A 24,266-nucleotide genomic window follows, 5' to 3' on the forward strand; every position below is an offset into this window, starting at 1 on the left:
GTTCCTATCTAACCTTTTGAGTTGCTGCTATCAATTTGATCCCATATTGATAGTTCTTAAAAGAGCATTATGCTCAAGACAGACATTTTTTGCTAGTTAAGCTAAAATATTTTTCAGTTTTAAGAAGACTTCAGAAGATATTTTTGGCTTAAGGTTTAAAGATTATCTCAGGGCAGTCGTTTCTGGGGTTCATCCACCCTCCATGGCTCCAGAAAGTCTAGAGTCCATGAGAATTTGAAATTCTTTTCTGCATTTTCTCCCTTTTGATCAGGATTCTGTTCTTAAATCTTTGATTGAAATATTCAGTAATGGTTGTTGTTAGGTGTTGGCGAGTCAGATCCAACTCATCAGGACCCTATAGGACAGAGTAGAACTACCCCAAGGATTTCCAAGGAGCAGCTGGTGGATTTGAACTGCTAACCTTTTGGTTATCAGCTGAGCTCTTAACCACTGTGCCATCAGGGCTCTTCAGTAATTGTAGCCGGGCACCATCCAGTTCTTCTGGTCCCATGACAAGAGATGGGGTTGTTCATGGAGGCAATTAAACACACATTCTTTATTCTCCTATTCCTGACTCTCTTTCTTCCCCTGTACCCGGTGAATAGAGACCAGTCATTTTGCCTTGGATGGCCATTTGCAAGCTTTTAAGACCCTAGGCACTAAGCAACGAACTAGGGGGTAGAACAGAAACACATAACACATTATTAGGCCAACTAACTGGGATGTCCCATGAAACCATGACCTTAAACCTCCAAACCAAGGAACCAAATCCCATGAGGTGTTTGGTGGTACCTAAACAGCCTCTGTAGCTACCTTTTTTTTTTTTTTTTTGTCATTGCTATCACACAATTTTTCCTCTTGTTGTATCTCGGGTTTCTCATCTGTAAATGAAGATAACATTAGCATTCACATCAAGGGTATTGTATGATTTTTTTTTTTTTTTTATGATATAGTGCTTATAAATTCTATTTAGAAACTATGCTACCTTTGGTGCTAGTGACTTACTGCCTACTCAGGGGCTTATCCTCGGTATTTTTGCAGAAATCATTGACTTGCTTTCATTCTCCAAGGTGTTTTTCAAACAATCTCCTGCAACCTCCTGCACTAACACATATTACTGGCAAGAAAGGTATCTGCAAACTGTAAGGAATGCATAAATTTTCTTTAAATACAACCCAAACCTCATTTTCTGTGAGAAGCGAAGAAGTATGATACCCAATCAGTATAAATTTTGTGTTTGCTGAAATTAGTGCTATAAGCCACATACATGGAGTTTCCTTTACAAGTGCTTGTGTTAAAGGAATTTAAGAATCTCAACAACATGTATGACTTGTTGCTCAGTAAGTACCATGGAAACTCAGATCTGTACAGATGCTACCAAGATTTCCTCTATCCATTTTATGAATGACCCTGACTTAAAATTTTAGGAAAATTAGAAAGAAGTTGGGCTGTTAAGCAAATGATGGCTTCAAACAAAAAAGAAGCTTTAGAAAAACGTAAATGTTCTATAAACCCATTGCCATCAAGTTGATTGCTATTCATGGCAACCTTATGTCTGCCAGAATAAAATTGTGCACCAGAGGGCTTTCATAGCTGTGACCTTTCAGAAGCAGATCTCTATGCTTTTCTTCCGAGGCACTTCTGGGGGGGCTCAAATCACCACCCTTTCAGTTAGTAGCCCAGTGCTTAACCATCTGCGCCACCCAACAACTCCTCAACCCTCTATAAAAACATTAATTCTATGCAATTTCAGACTATGGATGCTATGTTACTGAGATGTTGTTATTAGGTGCCATCGAGTCAGTTCTGACTCATAGCAACCCTATATACAACAGAATAAAACACTGCCTGGTCCTGCACCATCTTCATGATCACTGTTGTGCTTAAACCCATTGCTGCAGCCACTGTGCCAATCCATCTCATTGAGGGCTTTCCTCTTTTTCGCTGACCCTCTACTTTAGCAGCAATGATGTCCTTCTCCAGGGACTGGTCGTTCCTGATAACATGTCCAAATTATATGAGGCAAAGTCTTGCCACCCTCACTTCTAAGGAGCATTCTGGCTGTCCTTTTTCCAAGACATATTTGTTAGTTCCTTTGGCAGTTCATGGTATATTAAGTATTCTTTGCCAACACCATAATTCAAAGGCCTCAATTCTTCTTCAGTCTCCCTTATTCATTGTCCAGCTTTCACATGCATATGAGGCAATTGAAAATATCATGGCTTGGGTCAGGCACACCTTAGTCTTCAAGGTGACGTCTTTGCTTTTCAACACTTTAAAGAGGTCTTTTGCAGCACATTTGCCCGGTGCAATACGTTGATTTCTTGACTGCTGCTTTGATGGGCATTGATTGTGGATCCAAATAAAATGAAATCCTTATAAACATTATAACTTAAAATGTTATTGAAATCAAACTTTATAAAGGTTATTTTAATTCTACAGAACATCAATGAGAATATTTTTGTGATTACTTTGAGATTAATCATAACTTCTAAATTTTTTTTTTTTTTTTCTAAATTGAAGCCAGCACATAAACACATTTTTCACATGAACCTTGGCCTGAACCATTAAAAATGGCCTGAGGGAATGCACACCTCTGAATCAGGTCAGTTTGAGCAGATTTGCTCCGTTGGGGGCTTTACCCAGTCACTAGGCTTAGCCTGATAAATTCAACAGGGCAGTCAAATTGATCAGCCTTTCTATGATTTATTCACTCAAATCATTCCTTTTATTTATTCAACAAATGATTCATTAAATACCAGGCACAGTTTTGAGCACTGGAGATAGAGCAGTGAGCAAAACAATGACCCTGTCCCAGTAAACATGTAAATAGGTAGCAGGTCACATAAGTAAGAAGTGCTGTGGAGCCAGTAAAGGGAAAAGGGTGAGGGATGTCAGTCTACTCTCATATAAATATAGTGGTCAGAGAAGGCCTTTCTAAAAAGATGACATTTAATCAGAGGCCTGAAGAAAATTGAAATATGCCATGCAAATATCTAAAGGAAGATTATTTTAGGTACAATAACCCAATGTGGGCTTATGCATAACGTTTAAGGCAAATCAAAGGACCGGTATGCCTAGAGTAGATTGAGAGATGGGAAGAATGGCAAAAGTTGAGATCACAGATGTAGTAGGGGCCAGATTGAAGGACACTATAAGGATCTGATCTAAAAGCCTCACAACATGTAGTTTTGAAAATAGATGGGTGTATAGTCATGAAAAAAGCAGGGAGACCTCTTAGAGGCTCATTCAGTGAACTGGGTGAGAGATGAGCAGGGAGACCTCTTAGAGGCTCTTTCAGTGAACTGGGTGAGAGATGATAGTAGTTAGTGTGGTAGTGTTGGGGATGCTGAGAGTGAGATTCTAGATATATTTTGAAGTTACAGCTTAAAGTATTTCCTGATGGTTTGAATGTAACATGTGAAAAAGAGGAGTCAAAGATGACTCCAAGGTCGGGGCCTCAGAAACTGGAAGTATATACTTGCCACATGAAGACTTTGAGAAAAGTGGGCTTGTAAGGGCGGGAAATCAGGAACTCATTCACTTACATTGGAAATAACTCTTACCAATTCATGATTGGCCTACAAGATCACAGGTAGAACCAAAGCCAGGTCAGAGCAGCATTTGACCTCTAGAAATTTTTGCTACCTGAAAGGCAGCAAAAACGTCAAAGGAAGTGTGGGAGACAGTCACATCAAAGTAGTTGTGTTTTCACTGAAGACGAATACTGAAGTGGTTTTGTTGTCCATTGCCTCAAAACCACCAATTCTTTTCATCTTCACAACTATCACTTTACTAATGTGTTTTATTGATCTGCATCTTCTTCCTCTTTCTTTATTGCTCCCCTATTCTACGCCATGTCTTACCTTAGTTCTGTTCCAGTAGCTTCATAATTCAAGACTGAAGATAGTTTCTTTAACCCTAGAGCTTGCCTTGTTCCTCACTCTCCTTTATGCCACATGTCGTGGCAACCTGTAATTATGAGCATGACATGCCTCTTTGATTCTACATGGTTTTATATTCCTTTTGGATTATACAATTAATAAACTACATAATCAGAATTAGGTTTGAGAGGGACACCAACATTTTTCAAAATAAAGTATTTTTGATTAATTTGGTAGGAGGAGCCTATTCAGTTTCCCCCAAAAAATGTCCTCAGCTCAATAATTTCCTATAAAATAAAAAATTCTAACTTTAACAACACAATACCCAACCCTCTTGTCCTTTTTTTGGAGTGGTGCTGGGGAGAAAATGTTAACCAAATATTTGTTTTACAGGATTTAGAAATGTTTAAGAAGTAGTGAAGTAAAGGTTTGTTTACCTAATCAATTTTTACACTACGTGTACTGATCATACTGCTATATTTTTGTTATTGTTGTTATAATTTTTATTAATGGGAAGTCCATCTTAAAAGTGGTTAGTGGTCTCTTTTTTTATCTGAGAGCATTGGTTTAACATGATGAAACCTAGCATAGACTTTATGTAATACATCATGAGAGCAAATTAATGAAACCACCCAAAAGAAACAGCATTTACTCACTGGGACCCATTAAAATGTTTGAGAGGTTCTCTGTTATGTTTTCGTTAATTAATAGTCATTTTAAGAAGAAGGTGTGATAACGTTGCTAACCAGCTAGGATGGAAATCTCTTGGCCTTTGCATGAAAGCCAGACAGGCGGTTGAGCACTCCTGCCTCCAAAAAAGAGAAACTCTCTGAGGTGTTATAAACCCTGAGGGCAATATTTATGAACCACCATCTCAGATGAAAAGTTTACTTACTTTTCTAATTAGGATGCATAGTGTTTTTTCTTGCCTCAATCATTAATTTTTCTCATCAATTTCAAGACTGACTAAAATAAATCTCATATAGTAAAATCTTCTTAACCAAAAAGATAACTTTCTCCTCTGCTATTTAAACTTGAGGCAGCTAGATTCTGTTCTCCACAGGATATTTGTTGTTGTTTTTTTTTTTTTAATTTGAGATAAACTCTAAAATTATTACGCATTAAGTTAATATAAAAAAAAATTCACCTCAATTTTTCTACTCTCTGATGTTTTCTTCTGCCTTGAAACAAATTATCCAGGAGTTCAATTTCCGACCCCACCCTATTACTATTTTTCTATCTCGTTTTATAAAATATCCCCTCTTAACTAAATGTGTTTGAGATATAAAGGAATTACATGTACAATGAAAGTAAGTCTTTTCAGATACAATATCATGTTAACTGGAATTAACATTGGATAAATGAAGTCATGGGTATGTTTTCCATGCAACCTGAGTTTCCTTTTTTTTTTTTTCCTTTTTCATCCAATCTTTGTGTAAATTCTAGAATTTGTAGATATGCAACCTTTCAGATTACAACTAAAGGCAAAGAAGATTTTGGAAGTCTTTTTTGGGCATCACATCTTTTTTAAGTCAATCATATACCATGTATTAAGTTGTGTAGAGGACTGTAGTAAGCACGAGGAGCAGAAAGAAAGGTAATGACAGACACATCTCAGCCTTTTGGAAATATAACCTACCAGAGAGAAAGAGGGGAACACAGAAATTGCACATGATAGCAAAACTCCAGAAATTAGGGAAAATACATAGCTTGCTACATTCCTGTAGTTCTAGAAATTAAAGTTCTAGGGATATCTAGTATTACCTGGAGCAATGAGCTAATTTTACTTCAGAAACATAAAAGGAGCCATAACAAGACAGTGTCTAACAGGTGTAGTTCATGAAGAAAATTCTAGTTTTGTTGTTTCATGACTTCCAGCTTATGATTCTCACAATATTTTAAGCTCACTATTTTTTTTATTGAAATATTTTATAGAAAAGGAAATTATTATTTAAGGGCCGAACTTGCCAGCTTCTGAAGCCATATCAAAAAAGTGCTGCCTATTCTTACCCTCCCACCTTCAACATTCCCTCAAATGAGTCTCTTAATTACACACTTTTAAGTTTTTTGAGAGAGGAATTAATTGTAGTTCCTCTTTTTAAATCCTTTTCTTTTTCAATATTAGTTTCGGTTGTTTTTCTTTTTTTAATTCTGTTGATTTTTTTAATTTTTCCATCATCACTCTGGACTTCTCTAGTGATGGCCCTGTTCAACACTCTTTCATGACATTTTTTATTCCCTGACTTCCTTGTTGCTGTAGCCTCTGGGTTCTCCGTGTAATCTCTCACCACTCCAACTGTCTCCTTTTCCTTCAAGGTTTCTCCCTTCCAGTGTGTTTAGGTGAATGTCTAAAAACCAGCTCTCCAATACAAAGAAAGTATACATACGTACATCACTCCATTGTAAATTTTACTGACAGAACGGATGTGTGGCTTACGCTTTGCAAATAATAACAATATATGGAACATACTCTGAATTCCATACAGCTGATTGTTTCTCACAGAATGCTTTTGATTTTGCCAGACTTCTGTATTCGTAGACAACCTATGATAGCAACTGAAGAACAAATATAGTTTCAACATGAAAAGGTTGGTCTTTTCATTTATGTTAATCAGTAAGATGAACGGAAAAATAAGCTATATGCCAGAACTTTCTTCTTCATCAATGGCACGAACAGTGCTTGGCTGAAACAAATAATAGTTTTTGAATACTAGAAGAATATTTCCTCAATTCTTTGTGCTATTCACAATATAATGGCTACAAACACCCATTCTTTTACGTGTAATCTGTTTTACCAACATTGCCTTCATCACTTCCTTAAGTCTACTCTAGAAAATCAACAAGCCCTGATTTGATTATTTTTGTAGTGTAAAGATTCCCACCATGGCTGATTTCAACCTATTGAAGTGACTTCACTGAAAGTGGAGTTGGGAAGAGATACACAGTAGCTGAACAGTATAAAGTATTTCTACCACTACCATAGTAGATATAAATATCCTCAAGCACACAGATAATAGTAAAAACTTGTAATCAGAAAGTGGTCAGTTTGAGTATTATTTTTGTTTTAAAACATATATTATTTAATTTGAAGTTTATATAATTTAATTTTTAATAAAGGCTGCATTTAACAACCAAACTTGTTGCCATCAAGTCGATTCCGACTCATAGCAACCCTATAAGACAGAGTAGAACTGCCCCATAGGATTTCCAAGGAGCACCTTGGTGGACTCAAACTGCCGACCTTTTGGTTAGCACCATAGCGCTTACCTACTATGCCACCAGGGTTTCTGTTTAACAACCAGTTAGCAAAAATTTAAAAATGAATTCTCATGAGCCAGTATGAGCCAGCTCCAGCACACCACTGAATTCTGTCCCTTGATGTTGCTGTTCAGAATATTCCAATTTGGCCTTTTTCTCTCCTTACCCTACATACTTTGATTCCAACATATTCTTTTCTAGCCCAGATATTTTCCCTGAGTTTCAGATTCACAGCTGCAAATATCTCCAGGATATCTGTGTTTAGAAGGTTCACAGGCATCCCAAACTCATTATCTCCCACATAAGCTTTTGCTTCTATTGTCTTCATTTCATTGTTGAGATCTACCCTGTCTTCCACGACTCCCTTTCTGTTACATTCCACATCCAGTCACTCACTAAATTCTCCTGATTTTACCTATCAAATATGAGTTGAATCTGTTATTGCTCTAGTTCCTTAGTAGAAATGCCTTAATATTGCCCTTCTCTTCTCTTGTCAGGGATACTAAACAGAACCCTAAATGATTTTCTGGCACTGGGTCTTTCCTTACCCCAAAACCTGCCTCTCCCCTTTCTTCCAGTCTGTCCTCCACGAAGTTGTTGGAGACATTTATTTAAATTGCCGTCTGCTTAAGTCATTTCCCTGCTTACAATCCTTCCCTTACTCCTGAACATCTAAGGATATAGGCCAAACTCCTTAAGGTAGAATCTGACCAATTTCTCCAACCTCATTTCTCACCTCTGTTTCTTGTGTACATTTTGCTTTCATCACAATTCTGAACTGGCTTTAATTCCTGTGTGCATTACTTTTTCTGTCTGCTTTTGGCCTGGAGATCCACCCAAGCTCTTTCTGACTACTTTGAGTCCTCTTGCAGGAAGCTTTCTCTGACCTCTCCTCAACAAACAAGCCAGGTTAGGTGGACTTACTCTGTGCTACCAAAATACCCTCTGCATATCTGTCATTTTGGTTGCGTTATCCAGTTATAGTCATTTATTTTTGTATCTACACGCTGTATTTAACAAAACCCAATAAGAAGTTCCTTGAGGAGAGGGAATTATATACACAGCTCAGTACATAGAAGACACTTGATAAATATTTGATGAACTAATGAATAAATATGAAGAGTTTAAAATAAAATTGTCTCAATTTTTCATAGCACTATGTTTTATACCTATGATTCAAAAGTCAGATTTGTTTTTAACTTAAAATACTTGAAACAATTTCATCTTTTGATGGTGTTTTTAGGACTTTTCACTAATTTTCTTCATATTACTTAGAACAGTGTTTCTCAGAGTTTTTTATAGAGGAGTGAAAGTGTCAACAAATTGTAGACTAGATCCATGTCAAGGAAATTTTTTTTTTTGCCAGTGAAAATGTCCTTGAAATGTGTTTTGTCATCAAAATTGAGTTCATTTATTTTTTCATTCATTCATATTCATATATCATAAAATTATTGAGTGCTCATCATATATCAGACTGTATTAAGACTGCAGTAATGGGAAAAATGTAGTTTAAACACTGTGAAGGAGACTGACAAGAAATCAGGGAATTAGAGAGACAAGAATACATTCTAAATTAGAAATAACTGACAAATGTTAAGAAAATACCATAGAAGGTTAGGAGATGTGAGAAGGTGGCATCCAAACTGAATGAAACCCATGTAGGAAGTGCCCGTGCAGCAGGGGAAGCAGTTGAGAGAAAAAGAGAACATTTATTACTATATGTATGGTGGTGGTGTTGGGTGTCACTGAGTCGATTCTAACTCATAATGAACTTATCCCCTATGTGACAGGGTAGAACTGCCCCATAGAGTTCTCTTGGCTAATCTTTACAGAAGCAGATCACCTGGTCCTTCTCCCATGGAGCTGGTGGGTGAGTTTGAGCCTCCAACAGAGACAGATATTAGATAGGTACGTAGGTAGGTAGGTAGATAGATGATAGATTTTTTTTCCTCAATGAACTAGAATTACCTGAAACTTCAGGTATGAGCGTTTGCAATTATTTGGTTGAGGCAGTATCACAGGGAAAGCTTTACATCAAAAATCTATTTTAAGCATTTTATTCTGAATATCAAGATTTCACATCTGTGTCTTTCTTGCCAGGTTGTGTACAGAGGTTCCCATGCTGCCAAGTTAACATAGAGTCAGGGAAAGGGAAAATCTGGTGGAACATAAGGAAAACCTGCTACAAGATAGTTGAACACAACTGGTTTGAAAGCTTCATTGTTCTCATGATCCTGCTCAGCAGTGGTGCTCTGGTAAGTGATCTGACTCCTAAATCAATATATTGATTAAGTCAGTACTTTCTTTAAAATGAGCTAGAAGATAAAAGTACTACGGCAAGTTGTTTTACTTAAGAAGTAACAAGTAGCAAGGACCAAATTTTAGTTTAGCTTGGTAAATGTTTGCTGAGCAATATTATATGCTAGGTATTGTGCTTGCCCTGAATGCAAAGAAGGATAAGATCCAGGCATTACTCTCAATGAGTTCAGAGAACAATGGGGAAGGGAGACATCTAAACAAATGATTAGAGAAATGGGATGAAATTAAAAGTTGCTGAAATACAGAAGGTGTTGTGGGAGGAATACCAAGTACATGGCCAGAGATACCATGAGACAGGGAGTCAATATTGACTTAGGAAGCATCTTGCATGTTACCATAAGGAAAATAGACTCTTATTTTTGAGGTGAACATCAGAAAAGTTTTTCATTCCCGTATATATACAAAACACCTTCCCTGAGGGTAGAAAGAGATTTGGGAGAGCTAAGAGCCCCTTCAGCATTTTCTTGTTTCTCTCCAATTGACACTGCCAGATGTAAGCCATTAGAAGCACAGTTCCAGCTAGAGATACCACTGGAAATTCCACTATACTAAAAACAGGACTTCCAAGAACTTCATAAATTGCCTCTTAGACAGTCTCTGTGAGTCTGTAATTTCATTTTACTCTGCTTACAGCCTAATGAGTTAGACTGTTACTGTTTCATAGATACTGGCAGAAGTTATAAGATCTCTGGTTCAAAGACAAAGGGCTTTATTACTCATGGCACAGAAAATAATGGCATGAGCTTCAAGATGTTTATGTCAGTTCCTCCTGCCCCAGTCTCAGGGGCGTAATATAGGTGCAGATAGATACGGCACACACAATGAGTTTGAGTCACAGCTGAGGAACACTGAGCTTGGGGAACCCATCCTTTTATAGCAAGCAGTAAGCAATTTTGCTCTTTGTCCCAGAGGGAGACACCACTTTTCTCCTCAAGGTTACTCACTGCAAGCACAACCTGAGCAATGGCTTGGGTAAAGAGCAGTCAAGGCCTTATCTTCTTAGCATATGCAGTAAGAACAGGTAGGGTTGGTTAGGGCCCACAGTGGATTGCTTCACATAACAAGTCTCATTTCTGAAAAAAAGAAGACATAATAATGAAAGGGCTATTCTGCTTAAGTCACGTGGGATACAAGTAGGATTTTTGACAGATTATGTCCACATTATCTCTTATACTCCTCATAACAAAGTATATTTATTTTTTGCTGAGTTACATTTGTGACTGAGACTTTCAGCAAAGAAATTACAAGAAAATTAAAGAATAGTTTAAAGCAAAACTTAGTGAAAGAGTCTAAAACGAAAACGTTTTAGGAAGGAGCACTCTAAAAATTGAAATTCAAATGATCCATATGAGGAAGAAATAGCAAGAAACTTTAAGAAAGTGGGTGCTTTTACTCAGAGAGTTCACCAGTTTAAAAAATCTGTGTATATAAAAAATGAATAAAAAGTAACAGCTGTCATTTATGACATATGTATTGTGTTTCAAGCTCTTTATATAAGTTATCTCATTTAATTTTCAAACAGCCCTATGAGATTATGGTAATTTGCTCCTTTTACCAATGAGGAAGGTCTGTATAGAGTTTTAAAAGTTGTGTAATGTCCCAAAGCTAATAAATGGCAAAGCCATAACTTAACTGATACCTAAATTCAAAGCCTTTACTTTGGAACAAGGGATACCATTGCTGATGTAAGGTGGATCTTCACTGAAATGTAGAGAATACCAGAAAGATGTTTACTTGTGTTTTATCGGCTACGCAAAGGCATTGGACTATGTGGATCATAATGAATTATGGATAACATTGTGAAGAATGGGAATTCCAGAACATTTAATTTTGCTCATTCAAACAGAACAAGGGCATACTGCATGGTTTCAAATCAGAAAAGGTGTGCATCAGGGTCGTATCTTTTCACCACACCTATTCAATTTGTACGGTGAGCAAATAATCCAAGAAGATGGACTATATGAAGAAGAATGCAGCATCAGGATTGGAGGACGACTCATTAACAACCTGTAGTATGCAGATGACATAACCTTGTTTGCTGAAATTGAAGAAGACTTGAAGCACTTACTAATGAAGATCAAAGCAACAGCCTTCAGTATGGATTACACCTCAACATAAATAGAAAATGAAATCCTCGTAATTAGTCCAATGAGCAACATCATGATAATGGAGAAAATATTGTCCAGAATTTCATTTTACTTAGAAATGCCATGGAAGCAGCAGACAAGAAATGAAACAACATATTGCATTGGGCAAATGTGCTGCAAAAGACATCTTTAAGATGTTAAAAGGCAAAAAAGTCACCTTGAGGACTAAGGTATACCTGATCCAAGCCGTGATATTTTCAGTCACCTCATAGGCATGCAAATGCTGGATGATGAATAAGGAAGACTGTAGGGGAACTGATGCATTTGGATTACAGCGTTGGTGAAGAATATTGGATATATCATGGACTGCCAAAAGAACGAACAAATCCATCTTGGAAAAAGTACAGCCAGGATGCTCCTTTTAAGCGAGGACAGTGAGACTTACTTTGGACATGTTATCAGAAGGGACCAGTCCCTGGAAAAGGACATCATGCTTGGTGAAGTAGAGAGTCAGCAAAAAAGAGGAAGACCCTCAACAAGATAGATTGAGACAGTGACTACAACAGTGGGCTCAAACATAGCAATGACTGTGAGGAGGGTGCAGGACCGGGCAATATTTTGTTCTGTTGCACATAGGGCTGCTATGAGTTAGCGCCAACTGGACACCACCTAACAACAAGAAAGTCAATGTCAGTGTATCTTTTTTTGTTGTTTGTTTTTTAAACCATCTTATGGCTCCTAAGAAAGAGGAGTAAACAAAATAGAAGTCTGCCCCTGCACCTCAGTTCCACGGACTTTCAGAACCCTGCTAACTGCTGGGACCTTCTTTCTACATCTTATTTGTTGTTTGGTGCCATTAAGCCATTTTCAACTCATAGCAACCTCATGTGACAGAGTAGAACTGTCTCATAGAGTTTTCTTGACTGTGATCTTTACAGAACCAGATCACGAGGTCGTTCTCCCATGGAGCCCATGGGTGGATTTGAACCACCAACCTTTCAGTTAGCAGCCGAGCACTTAACCGTTTGCACCACCAGGGCTCCTCACACCTTTTTCCACGCACCAATGGAGAACTATTTTCTTCAATATTGATAGCACCAGTTGCAAAAAGTACTAAGGATAGTTTTTAGAGTATTTATAGCAGAACTTGAAGTAAGAAGAATAAGAAAGACACAGCCCATGATTGTGGATAGGTAGTATAAGGTTAGCCATTAGGGATACAGGTGCTTTTGCTTTCATTTCCTCCTACAAGATGTCCATTCCAACTCATGGTGACCCCATGCCTGCAGAGTAGAACTGCTCCATAGGGACTTCAAAGCTGTGACCTTTCAGAAGCAAATCTCCAGTCCTGTGTTCCAAGGAGCCCCTGGGTGGGTTCAAAATGCCAACCTTTCAATGAGTGGTCAAGTGCTTAAGCATTTGCACCACCCAGAGACTCTTCCATCAAAGTGAACGGTGTTTAAACATGAAAGAGAAAATTCTAATACTTTAGCCTTGTGTAGGTTAGCAGTCACTTTAGTGCCTTCAGTAAGCTCAGGCCCTTGAAAACAAAACAAAACAAAAAAAAACCAAACCCTTTGCTGTCAGTTCCGACCCATAGCGACCCTATAGGACAGAATAGAACTGCCTCCATAGGGTTCCCAAGGCTGTAATCTTTACAGAAGCAGAAAAAAAAAAAAAAGCAGAAAGCCACATCTTTCTCCTGCGGAGCAGCTGGTGGGTTTGAACCACCAAACTTTTGGTTAGCAGTCAAGTGCTTTAACCACTGCACCAGCGGGGCTTCTGTCTCAAGCCCTTTAAAAAAAAAAATTATTTCCCGAGAGACACGTGACTGTAACCACAGTATCATTGTCAGTTGCTTATTAAAAGTTCTTGGAGAGTGTTAGAGATGCGACATTCATGAAGTGAATGTAATCATGGTTTGTAGAGCTGAAACTTGATGAATGATAAAATATGGATGCAGAATTCAAAAGAAAAAACCGCCTTATATATTCTTTAGCCTTATTCTACTGCTGCAGTCTTTCATCTTACAGACATTTCCTGGCCTCCTGCAGTATCTTAATATAGTGCCAGGCACTGGGCATGCACAAGTGTCCAAGAGCAAAGGAGTAGCTCCCAAATCATGGGAGAGTGCAGGGTAAAAAAGGTTTGTAAGAGGCACTGACACTGGAATTGCATCTTAAGAAATTATTAGGACTGAGACAATTGAAGAGGGAAGAAATGAGAATTAAAGTGGAAATCCATGTAGGTGCCAGAGATCATTGTTCTTTTAGAGAATTACAAGTAATTTCATTCTTTTGCACTTTCTTTCCCTTGTCCTCTGGTGACCAGCAGCATGCCCTGTGAGAAGGCTACAACTAAAGGTTACACAGTAGCTATAAGCCAGAAGAAAGTCATATGGCCCATAAAAGTATTATATTTTGGTGTTCTCATGATCATGATTTTATTTTCTGTTTTAATTACAAATTATTATTTCTACATTGTACTTGAATTGAAAATTGAATATTATTTCCACAGGCCTTTGAAGATATATATATTGAAAGGAAAAAGACCATTAAAATTATTCTGGAGTATGCTGACAAGATATTCACTTATGTCTTCATTCTGGAAATGCTTCTAAAATGGGTAGCATATGGTTACAAAACTTATTTCACCAATGCCTGGTGTTGGCTGGATTTCTTAATTGTCGATGTAGGTGTTTTTTGAGTCAATTTTTAAAGCGGCTTTACTCTTACTAATAAGTGTTCTGGATAACCTTCACCAATGTTATACTGTATTGTATTTTAATTTTGATTAGCTTTATGAATTTTCAAACTATAGGTTTCTGTTTTTGGAAATAATAGCATAGCCAGCAGAAATATATCTGTGAGGAGAGATCCTGCAACAAATGTAAATTTTTTTTTTGTCATTCTAATAGCTGTAATTTACTTTTGCATATGTTTTCTGCAATCGGAAAAAATATGATTTTTTAATACACTACTCGAATATCATTTACATTGGGAATAAGAACAAAGTGAAAAGCAGGGGAGTGAGAATGGAAAGAAGAGATACAGTACTGTTTTTGACAATATAAAATGAGAAGCTAAAGCTAAATAACTGTTAGGAGAAGAGCAGGTATGGCATCAAACAAATCCAGAGAAATGTCTGCTTCCCTTTCTTAGCCAGCTCAGACAGCAGCTGCCAGCTTAGGCGTTTCTCTCTCATCCCCATTCACCAGTGGCTATGTCAGCAGGCATTGGTCCTTCTCTGTTCCATAGGTCTGATGATCCATTGAAATTACTCAGAAACTGCAGAGAAAGTGCTATCTTTAATCTAGCAGAAAAAAGATACAAACATACAGGGTAGGTACGAGAGGGGTCTCTTTGCAAAGCTTCCATGTCCTTAGGGCACGTGCTCACCCTCCGGAAAGCAGAAGTTTGCTCTCTCCACCCAAGAAGTTCCAGTGAGCCTCCGTCTTCCAAGGCCTTTATTGGCTTCATCATGTGGCCATAATAGATTACATCATGCCTCCTGAGGCTTAATCAGCCTCTGGCCCCCAGGTGATCCTTCTTGGTCTGGCCAGTCCCCACTTACTGGTCTAAGGAACCAAGCTCTCAGGAACCAAGACCAAAGATCAGATTGTTTACTGCAAGGGAGTTCCACACTTTGCAGCAGGAATGGAGTTTTTATTTATCTCAGTCATAATGATAGGAAAACCAAAATAAGTCACAGCTCTTGTCCCTGTCTCAAGCATCCAACTCACCCTTCATCTCTAGGATGGCAAAGGAGCAGAGAAGTAGACACCACAATTTCAAATCATTAATTAAGAAAACTGTTGAATACTTGAATAATAGAAAATACATAAGAAAATGCTTCAGTTTATCTGCTATTTTTAACAAAGCAAAAATACACTTACAGGCATTTCATTGACATAATTGAGAAGAACATCCTAAAACAGTTTCTGAGATCAAGGCATTTCAAATACAAATGAATGGCACAACATCCATTATTACCAACTTTTTCTTACTTAGCGTACTCTATTTTTATTTTAAAATGCTTTATAATTAATTACTTCAAACACCCAATCTTATTTTTCTCCTCAGGATCTATGTCCTTCAATCTCTTACTTTATGCTCCTAGATTTTAAGAATTCTAGCTTCAGTGGTTAGGGAAGAAACATCCTATCGTCAGTCACATGCCAACCCTGTTTCTAGAGATTTGTTTTCCATCTGATGCCTGGAATAATGAAAAGCAACTTGCTAATCTTTATATGACAACGAGTTCCTTAACATCTCACCAAGAGTTTGCATCACCAGATTTTGCAGAAAAGATAAATGAATACAGCACTATTCACAGATTTCAAAATTATAAGCAGGCATGATCATAAGTAGCAAAATCTGATGGCAAAATGAAATCAAAACCAATCATATTTACTTCAAAGTTCGATTTCTCAAGGGCTGTGTGAGGCTTAGTAAACTGTTTCTTAAGATCTCAATTAGTATATTTTAAAAAATAACATTTTGCTTTTGTAGAAGTGATGTACAAAATAATTCTTTTCCAAAGTGTAGCTATACGTTATACCTCATGTGTTCTCTCAGGCTTCCTCTTTGACATTAGTGATTTCGCATTGATTGTTATTTGATTCACCTTTTATATATCAAGTTACCTGAGTCACTAAGAAAGGGCAAGATAGACACTTTTGTAATGTAATAGATTTGAATAAAGTTTAATCAAAATAAGAAATAATAGATGGAATGTGGATATTTCTTTTCATTTATCTTAATATTTAAATATGATTGGGTCTTTTAAAAATTATTTTGAAATATGTAAGATATTCAAAAGCCTTTAAAAATATTATCACAGGCATACTTGTTTTCATCACCCATCTTAACAAATGTAAGTTTGCAAGTAAAATTGAATTTATTTTAAATTAAGAAAGCGATGTGGCTGTTTAATAATGGAAATTATTTTGTCTTGCATTTTAAAACATGAACTGGTGGTTTTCAGTGGGTCTAATACTATCTATCTATCTATCTGTCTATTTATCTATCTATCAGACCTCAGGAAAGTATATACCTTGAAATATTCATTATGAATATAAGGATACTCACAATCATGAGTTTTCAGAAGGCTTTTGAATAAGGTATATACTAGGACTTAGATTTGGTTGAATGGGTGCCAGACTTCTGTGACTTATCTTCAGAGTCACATTTATTTTGTTATGCCCTGGGTTTTAGTTCAGTTGAAATTTTGGTAGTTATTCTAGCTAATTATATTTTCACATTTAATAAGCAAGTGCATAACCATTGATTACAAAAATGCAAAAAGTATATTTGTGATTTCTATTAAGATAAAAGAAATAACCTACTTCTATTATTTCTTCCTACTTTGGTTAACCTGCCTTTAAATCTAGTATGAAAACAAAAGCATCCATCTTATCCTTTTTTTAGGCAATGATTAGATAATTTGATATATAAAATTCTATTATTTTTTTTGATCTGCTATTAGAGAATTTTTAAAATGGCTTTTCCTTATACTGCAGCATTTAATTGAAACAGTGAATGAAAATTTTATTTTTTGTAGGTTTCTTTGGTTACTTTAGTAGCAAACACTCTTGGCTACTCAGATCTTGGTCCCATTAAATCCCTCCGGACACTGAGGGCCTTAAGACCCTTAAGAGCCTTATCCAGATTTGAAGGAATGAAGGTAAGAAAATACTAAACTTCCAAATATAACTTGCATATTTTTTTTCCAAATTTTATTCAGTTTGTTATTGAGAATATATACAGCAAAACATACACCAATTCAACAGTTTCTACATATACAAATCGGTGACATTGATTATATTCTTCAAGTTGTACAACCATTCTGACCCTCCTTTTCTCAGCTGTTCCTCCTTCATTGACATAAACTCCTTGACCCCTAAGGTTGTCATCGAATCTTTTGAGTTTAATGTGCCCATTTTTTAAATGGGGTTTTTAAAAAAAGAAACTTTTTTTAAAAGGGTATGTAAAAATTATGGACCATTTATATTTACACACATATGCATACATATGTGTAGAGTTGCTATGAGTTGGAATCGACTCAATGGTTACGGGTTTTTTTGGTTTTTATGCATACATATATGTGTAAGTATGGACTCTATGTATATATACGTGTGTATATATGTGTGTAGACTCACGTACACACACATTATTTTAGTGCATATTATGTAACAAAGAAATGAAACACAATAATACTTTCTTTAACATTGGTTAAGCAATAGAATGATTCAAATAAGTGAATTTTTCTCCTTTTAAATGGAAATCTTCCCTATGCTAGGAAGGTTCAAGTGGATGGGAGACTGTTAGTCCTGATACTTTCTCTCATATACAAGTCATCAAGAATCTGCCTGTGCCAGGTGCTCAAATAATACTTTTTAAAGGCACAACCCTGGGGAGAGAGCATAAGAAAAGACAGAGACATGATGTGGCATCAGCCATCACCTTTAATTTCACCCTTAAAATGATGTCACAAAGTCAGTAGAACTGTAACAAATTACAGCTGAGAAAACTAAGTGCCAGAGAGTTTACTTCACTTGCACTAGACTGCATAGTGTTTGAGAAAGAGATTAATTTAGCAGAAATAAACAAGGTGAGATAAACAAAGACTGCTAGCAATGTAGCAGTGAGGTCTGTATTAAGCCAGCAACTCCTTCATAAAACACATGTAGGACAATGACCTTATTTGCTATATAGTCTGTCTCCGCATTTGTTGCTGCTCTCCTCACATTTCCTGTTCTCCAGATTTACACCTGCTCCCTCATTCCTGTGTTGTTTCCTCTGTCTAGAAGTCATCCCTCTGTCCTGCCTCAACTCTATCAATCTAGCAGATAAACACCTACCCATCCTTTAAGTCTCAATTTCAGAAGTCTTCTTTGTCTACCACCAGGCATAATTGGGCATCCTTCCTCTGTTATATTGTATGTGGTTTGTTTACCTGACTGCTTTACCACCTGTAATCTCTGACCAATTTAGCCTACAGATTAGCTCAGTGATTCTCAAAGTGTGGTCCACTGACCAGAAGCCTCAGTATCATCTGGAAACTTACTAGAAATGTAAGTTCTCAAACCCCACTCCAGACTTACTGAATCAAAAACTCTGGGGTCCGAATCAAGCAATTAACAAGCTGTCAAGGTGAAAAAAGAACTAGCTGCCATCAAGTCAGTTCCAACTCATGTCAACCCCATGTGTATCAGGGTAGAGCTGTGTAGTCTAGGGTTTTCAGTGGCTGTCACCCTTTTGGAAGTGGATCACCAAGCCTTTCTTCTGACCGGCTCTGGGTGGATTTAAACCAGCAACTGTTTGGTTAGTAGCCAAGTACTTAAGCATTTGGCTACCCAGAGACTCCCTCAAGGTGAAAATTTGAGATCTTTCAGGCTACCGGGTCTTCTTTGTTATCCCTGCTAATCTAATTATGACTGTAAATTCTACAATTTAATATATCCAATGGATAATGATGCCAAAGTATATAAGAACATCATGATTGTACAGGGAATTTTTTGATAAATAATATCCAAGTACTCTATGTAAGAATTGACAGTGGTAAGAATTGAGAAATTACCAGTTGCATTTTATGAAGGAAGACCGTATTGGAATTCAGTGACATTAACTTCATTTTTTGAGCATTAGCAGAATGTTGCAACCTATACAAAACTTACGATTGACCCACCCCTGGATTCTACTATTCAGTATACTGCATTTTCATGAACAAACGATGAATAGGATGACTGGTCAGCAGGAGAGGCAGGCAGGTGAGCAGTAGGTATTCTGTGATACCTGCTATAAGCACACAGTGCTACAAACATCAAGGAGGGAGTGGCTGCCTGGGGGAGTCTGGAAAGGCTTTACAAGGAGGTGGCTTTGAGCCAGGACAGAAAGAGTGAGCCCCAACTCACAGGCAGGAAGACATTCCGGGCAGAAATGCTGCAAGATAGAGAGGCACAGAGTCGAGTGCACAAGTCCTGTTTGGGCAATGACTAGAAGGATCAGTGTGCCCAGGAAATAAGCGTAGTGCAGAGGGTAGCAGGAAATGAGGATGAAAAGGTATGCTAGAACAAAAGCCTTATAGATCAGGCTGTTTGTTTTGAACTTCATTCTGTAGTCTTGCTTTTCCTAACTTTGTTTTGGGTCATGTACACTTTAAGACTCTGATCAAAGTATGAATCATCTCTCCAGAAAAAGAACACAACCACAATGTTTTTCATATAACTTCATGCCCCCATGGAACCTTTAGGGGTCCATGGGCAGCCCAGGTAATAACCATTGTCCTAGGCCAGGGGTCAGCAAACTGGGCTGGTTACCTGATTTTATAAATGAGGTTCAACTGGGGGCAATGACTAGAAGGCAAGAGGGGACAGGAAAACTGGTAATAGGGAACCCAAGGTCGAGAAGGGAGAGTGTTGACATGTCACGGGGTTGGTAACCAATGTCATAAAACAGTATGTATATTAACTGTTTAATGAGAAGACTGTCCTGTAAACCTTCATCTAATGTACAATTAAAAAAAAAGTGCTACTAAAGTATTTTAAAAAATGAGGTTTAATTGGAACACAGCATTGACTGTTCATGTAGGATCTTTGGCTATAATGGCAGAGTAGTTGCTACAGAGATCATATGACCCACAAAGCCAAAAAATATTAAGAAAATGTTTGCCAATGCGTACACTAGATAATCTCGTAGGTAGTCAGAGCTCCCTGATATTTCACCATTTCAAAGTGTCTTAAGGGGCCTGCTTGCTACACTGCAAAAAAAGAGGGAGCAAAATGCTATTTACATAGGAAATTCGTCTTTAACACATTTGCACTCAAGTGTGGACTACAGCTGATGTGTCAGGAGATAAGTAGGATTTGAAGGATGTGGTTAATTAAGAAAATCTAGTTAAATGCCACCATAGTCGCCATGGAGGAAAGTTGGAGTAACATGGGGCACTAGTGATCAATAGCAGTGGAAATAAGCAGAAATAAATGAACTATCAACAATAAAACATGCCCATTTTCTTTTTTATATGAGGCCAGCACTACCTACATTAATCAAGGACTTATATAGAGAGTATTTTCAGAATTAGAAAAATAACTGAAAAGATGATTGTCATCTTGCAGAGGAGGAAATAGAGGCCCAAAGGTCTTAACTGAATTCACGTATCACACAATCAGCAGTACCAGCTGAATCCAAGGGACTTATACAACTAAACGAACCCCAATCGTAACTCCGCTAATACACACCAGCATTTCTTCTCCATGGAAGAATCATTAATGTTGATAATTCTAGGATCATGAATCTCTAGCATGTACATTTTATTTATCTTTTATCATTTATATTTATAAATTTTCCTCTTTTCTAGACTGTGCATGCAGATTTTATGACTTCATCTTACCAATATCAGGTTTTTTTTTTTCATTTATTTAATCTGTCATATAATTTTAGCTATTTTGTTCAGCACTGTCTTGTATTTTAGCTAAAAGTTTTCCTGTGTGTTGTGTATTCTCAAATGCTTGTAAACTCATTGGTGTCAGGGCTCATGTTTCATTTTGTCTTGCTTGGCACACTGCTGAAGATACAGTAGGCATTCAATAAATACGTGTTGATTGGTACATTTGGTGTCTTAAACACTTAAAGGTGGCTTTTCTAATTCATTTAATACTGCATTATGTTTCTTTTATGTTTGCCCATTTAACGTTTTTACTAATCCTAATCATTCTTTTCTTTCTTTTGAATGCTAGGTGGTTGTGAATGCACTCATTGGAGCAATTCCTTCCATCATGAATGTGCTACTTGTGTGTCTTATATTCTGGCTAATATTTAGCATCATGGGAGTAAATTTGTTTGCTGGCAAGTTCTATGAGTGTGTGAACACCACAGATGGGTCACGGCTTCTTCCAAGTCAAGTTCAAAATCGTTCCGAGTGTTTTGCCCTTATGAACGTGAGTCAAAATGTGCGATGGAAGAACCTGAAAGTGAACTTTGATAACGTTGGACTGGGTTACCTGTCTCTGCTGCAAGTTGTAAGTGACCCCTTTCCTAAGTGCTTCGTAATTTAATGAACACTGGAGGAAGGCTATGTTATTCTTTAAATAATCTATTAACTAGAAATTAATGTACTTCAAGACTTTAAAAACAGAGTTAGACTTTCTTAGAACAAGTACTTATAACATGAGTCAAGAAGCATAAATTCTTTGCATCTAAGAGTTAGTAATCCATAAGTGGTCTTTTGGTGTCATTTGGACTACCGCATTGCACCATCTGAATATTTCTCCTGAAATGACTACTTATTTTTTGGACCCCCAGCTTTACACTACATGGGGCTGGGAGAACCCTGGAAGAAATGGAGAAATTTTATTTCCTGCCTTTTTCATAAACTTTCCTTCCACCTCTGGAAACAAAGTTCATGTGCAACATTCACAGGCAATTGTAACAATTTAATAATAATTAGCACTAAGATTTAGAATGTGACTTGGGAATATGTCTTTTTTTTTTTTTAACATTTTTAGCATCTTTGTAGTAAACTGGTATTTTGAAATACAGCAAAGCTTACTAATTTAGTATTACTTAACAAATGGTATGAAGTGAAACAAACTAAACTACATTTATGGCTATTTACAGTGTGAGTTTCACATTCAGATTCTATAAATATTATATTTACAGGCAACATTTAAGGGATGGATGGATATCATGTACGCAGCCGTTGATTCTGTTAATGTAAGTCTTGGTCAACATAACGCTAGAAAGTACGATTTTAGTTCAGTGGTTTTCAAACTGTGGCTCCTTGGAGTGCTTGGTGTGTATGCTAACAGTGAAGAACCTCCACCTGATAGTAGCTTAGTGGTGAAGAGCGAAGCATTTGAAAGTGGACAGAGCCTGAGTCAAATTCTGGCTCTACTAGAACTCTGCAACTGACTGAACAAGTTACTTACCGCTGTGAGCCTTAGTTTATTCATCTGTAAAAAAATAATCCAGTGTCTGTCTTACAAGACTGTTGTGAGGGTCCAACAAGAAAATGGAAGAAGAGCACTGGTAATTATACACCCACTCCTCAAAGACCAGGTCATTAGGCAAAAATTGGCATTAAGCAAGAGTCCGGTTCGCGTCCCATCTTCGCTGCCAGTGCTCCCGTGGCTTACCGCCCAGGTGCCCCTGGCGTATCTCCGGATGCACCTGGCATTGCGGAGAGCGGAATATCCACCACCGCGGATCGCCCTGGGGTTGGAGGGGCGGTGTTGGTCGGAGGCTGCCTGCCACCTCCGGAGCAGCAGGGGCCCACCATCACCTGGCCAAGCTCCTGGTCTCCGGGCGGACCCCCACACCTCGCCTTTCTACCTTCCCACTCTGCTGGCACAGGAGATGAACCTCAGCGGTGGGTGGCTTCCGGGCTTGGGGGCACGTGAGGCCCGGCCGTCTGGGCCCAGGGAAGGTTGTGGAGGTGGCAGAGAGGCCCCTTTGGGAAAAGAGACATCTGAGCCCCCTGCCCGACTCCTGCAGCCCCGGCTCCCGCTGCCTCCTGCAGGCCACCTGCCCACCCAGCTCCTCCGCCCGGCCCGGGTAGTGAGAACCGCCGGCCGCCCACGCGGCCTCCATCCCTCTCCCAAACCTCATCCCCCTACTCCTCATCCCCCTCTCACCTCGGCTCCCCGTTAATGCACAAAATAGTCAGGTAATAGAATTTTTCCTAATGTTGTAAATGCAGACTGTTGGATAAGGAGATAATCGATAAGTGATGACTAGGTGTAAATGCTCTGTAAATATTACTTTACCGAAAGAAAAATGAAATAACATTTTTGTTCATAGTTTTTTGTTGTTTTTTTTTTTTTTTAAGTTTCTTGGAAGAGTTTATGGAAAATAAGTTCTATGCTAAGAAAGTTTAGACTACAGGCTAGTCACAAAAATCTAATGAAGAGGTTTCTACCAGCAATGAAAGAACATCAGGAAATTTGTACAAATATGGTATCCTCTCTCTTACAGTTTCTTCTGGAAATATATAAATATATACGCATTTAGTTACTAAATTTCCCAACCAATATGAGAATAAGTAGTACATAGTTAGGCAGTTTGTAGTCATTTGAAGATTATATTTATGTACATAGTAAATAAATACTTGTTGAATGTTGCATGGATTTTGAAGAATGATTGCGTTGAGCCTCGGCAATGCTAAGGCTTCTGAAGTACCAAAATTTACCATGGATAGCACTGTTTGGATTAGCTTTTCAAAAAGTGTGAAAAAGAAAATGATGAATGCTGTTGTCAACATACTGCTAACTTTTGCTAACTTTATAGGTAGACAAGCAGCCCAAGTATGAATACAGCCTCTACATGTACATTTACTTTGTCATCTTTATCATCTTTGGGTCATTCTTCACTTTGAACCTGTTCATTGGCGTCATCATAGATAATTTCAACCAACAGAAAAAGAAGATAAGTATTTCAAGTCTTTGTTTACGGTGCTGAAAAGAAATGAACCATTATGTTTTCTAAAAACATAATTTGGAATCTTTGGGATCAATTAGTAATTAGTTTCATTAGTTTTATTTATTTTTCAAATAATTGACGAGGATATCACTGCAGATACACTTCCTCTTATTACTCTTTACTCAGAAAAGAAATATTTCCAAATTTATGAGAATTTTTAAACAATATGTCAATCATTTAGGTTTTCTCCAGTGTTCCCTATAGAGGCTTACTTAATGAAGAAAAATCAGTGCACTAAT

General features: G+C 37.6%; 1 protein-coding gene across 1 annotated transcript in view; it reads left to right on the forward strand.

The window, feature by feature from the left end:
* SCN9A (sodium voltage-gated channel alpha subunit 9) overlaps positions 1–24,266 on the forward strand; it is a 105,545-nt gene that overhangs the window by 67,948 nt on the left and 13,331 nt on the right. Inside the window, exons 18-23 of the mRNA XM_064287042.1 lie at positions 9,243–9,397; positions 14,066–14,239; positions 17,111–17,233; positions 21,288–21,569; positions 22,210–22,263; positions 23,836–23,973. Of these exons, the coding sequence (XP_064143112.1) occupies positions 9,243–9,397; positions 14,066–14,239; positions 17,111–17,233; positions 21,288–21,569; positions 22,210–22,263; positions 23,836–23,973 (926 nt within the window). The remainder of the gene's footprint in view (positions 1–9,242; positions 9,398–14,065; positions 14,240–17,110; positions 17,234–21,287; positions 21,570–22,209; positions 22,264–23,835; positions 23,974–24,266) is intronic.

This window comes from Loxodonta africana, chromosome 6 (assembly GCF_030014295.1).
Source record: "Loxodonta africana isolate mLoxAfr1 chromosome 6, mLoxAfr1.hap2, whole genome shotgun sequence".
Lineage (NCBI taxonomy): Eukaryota > Metazoa > Chordata > Mammalia > Proboscidea > Elephantidae > Loxodonta > Loxodonta africana.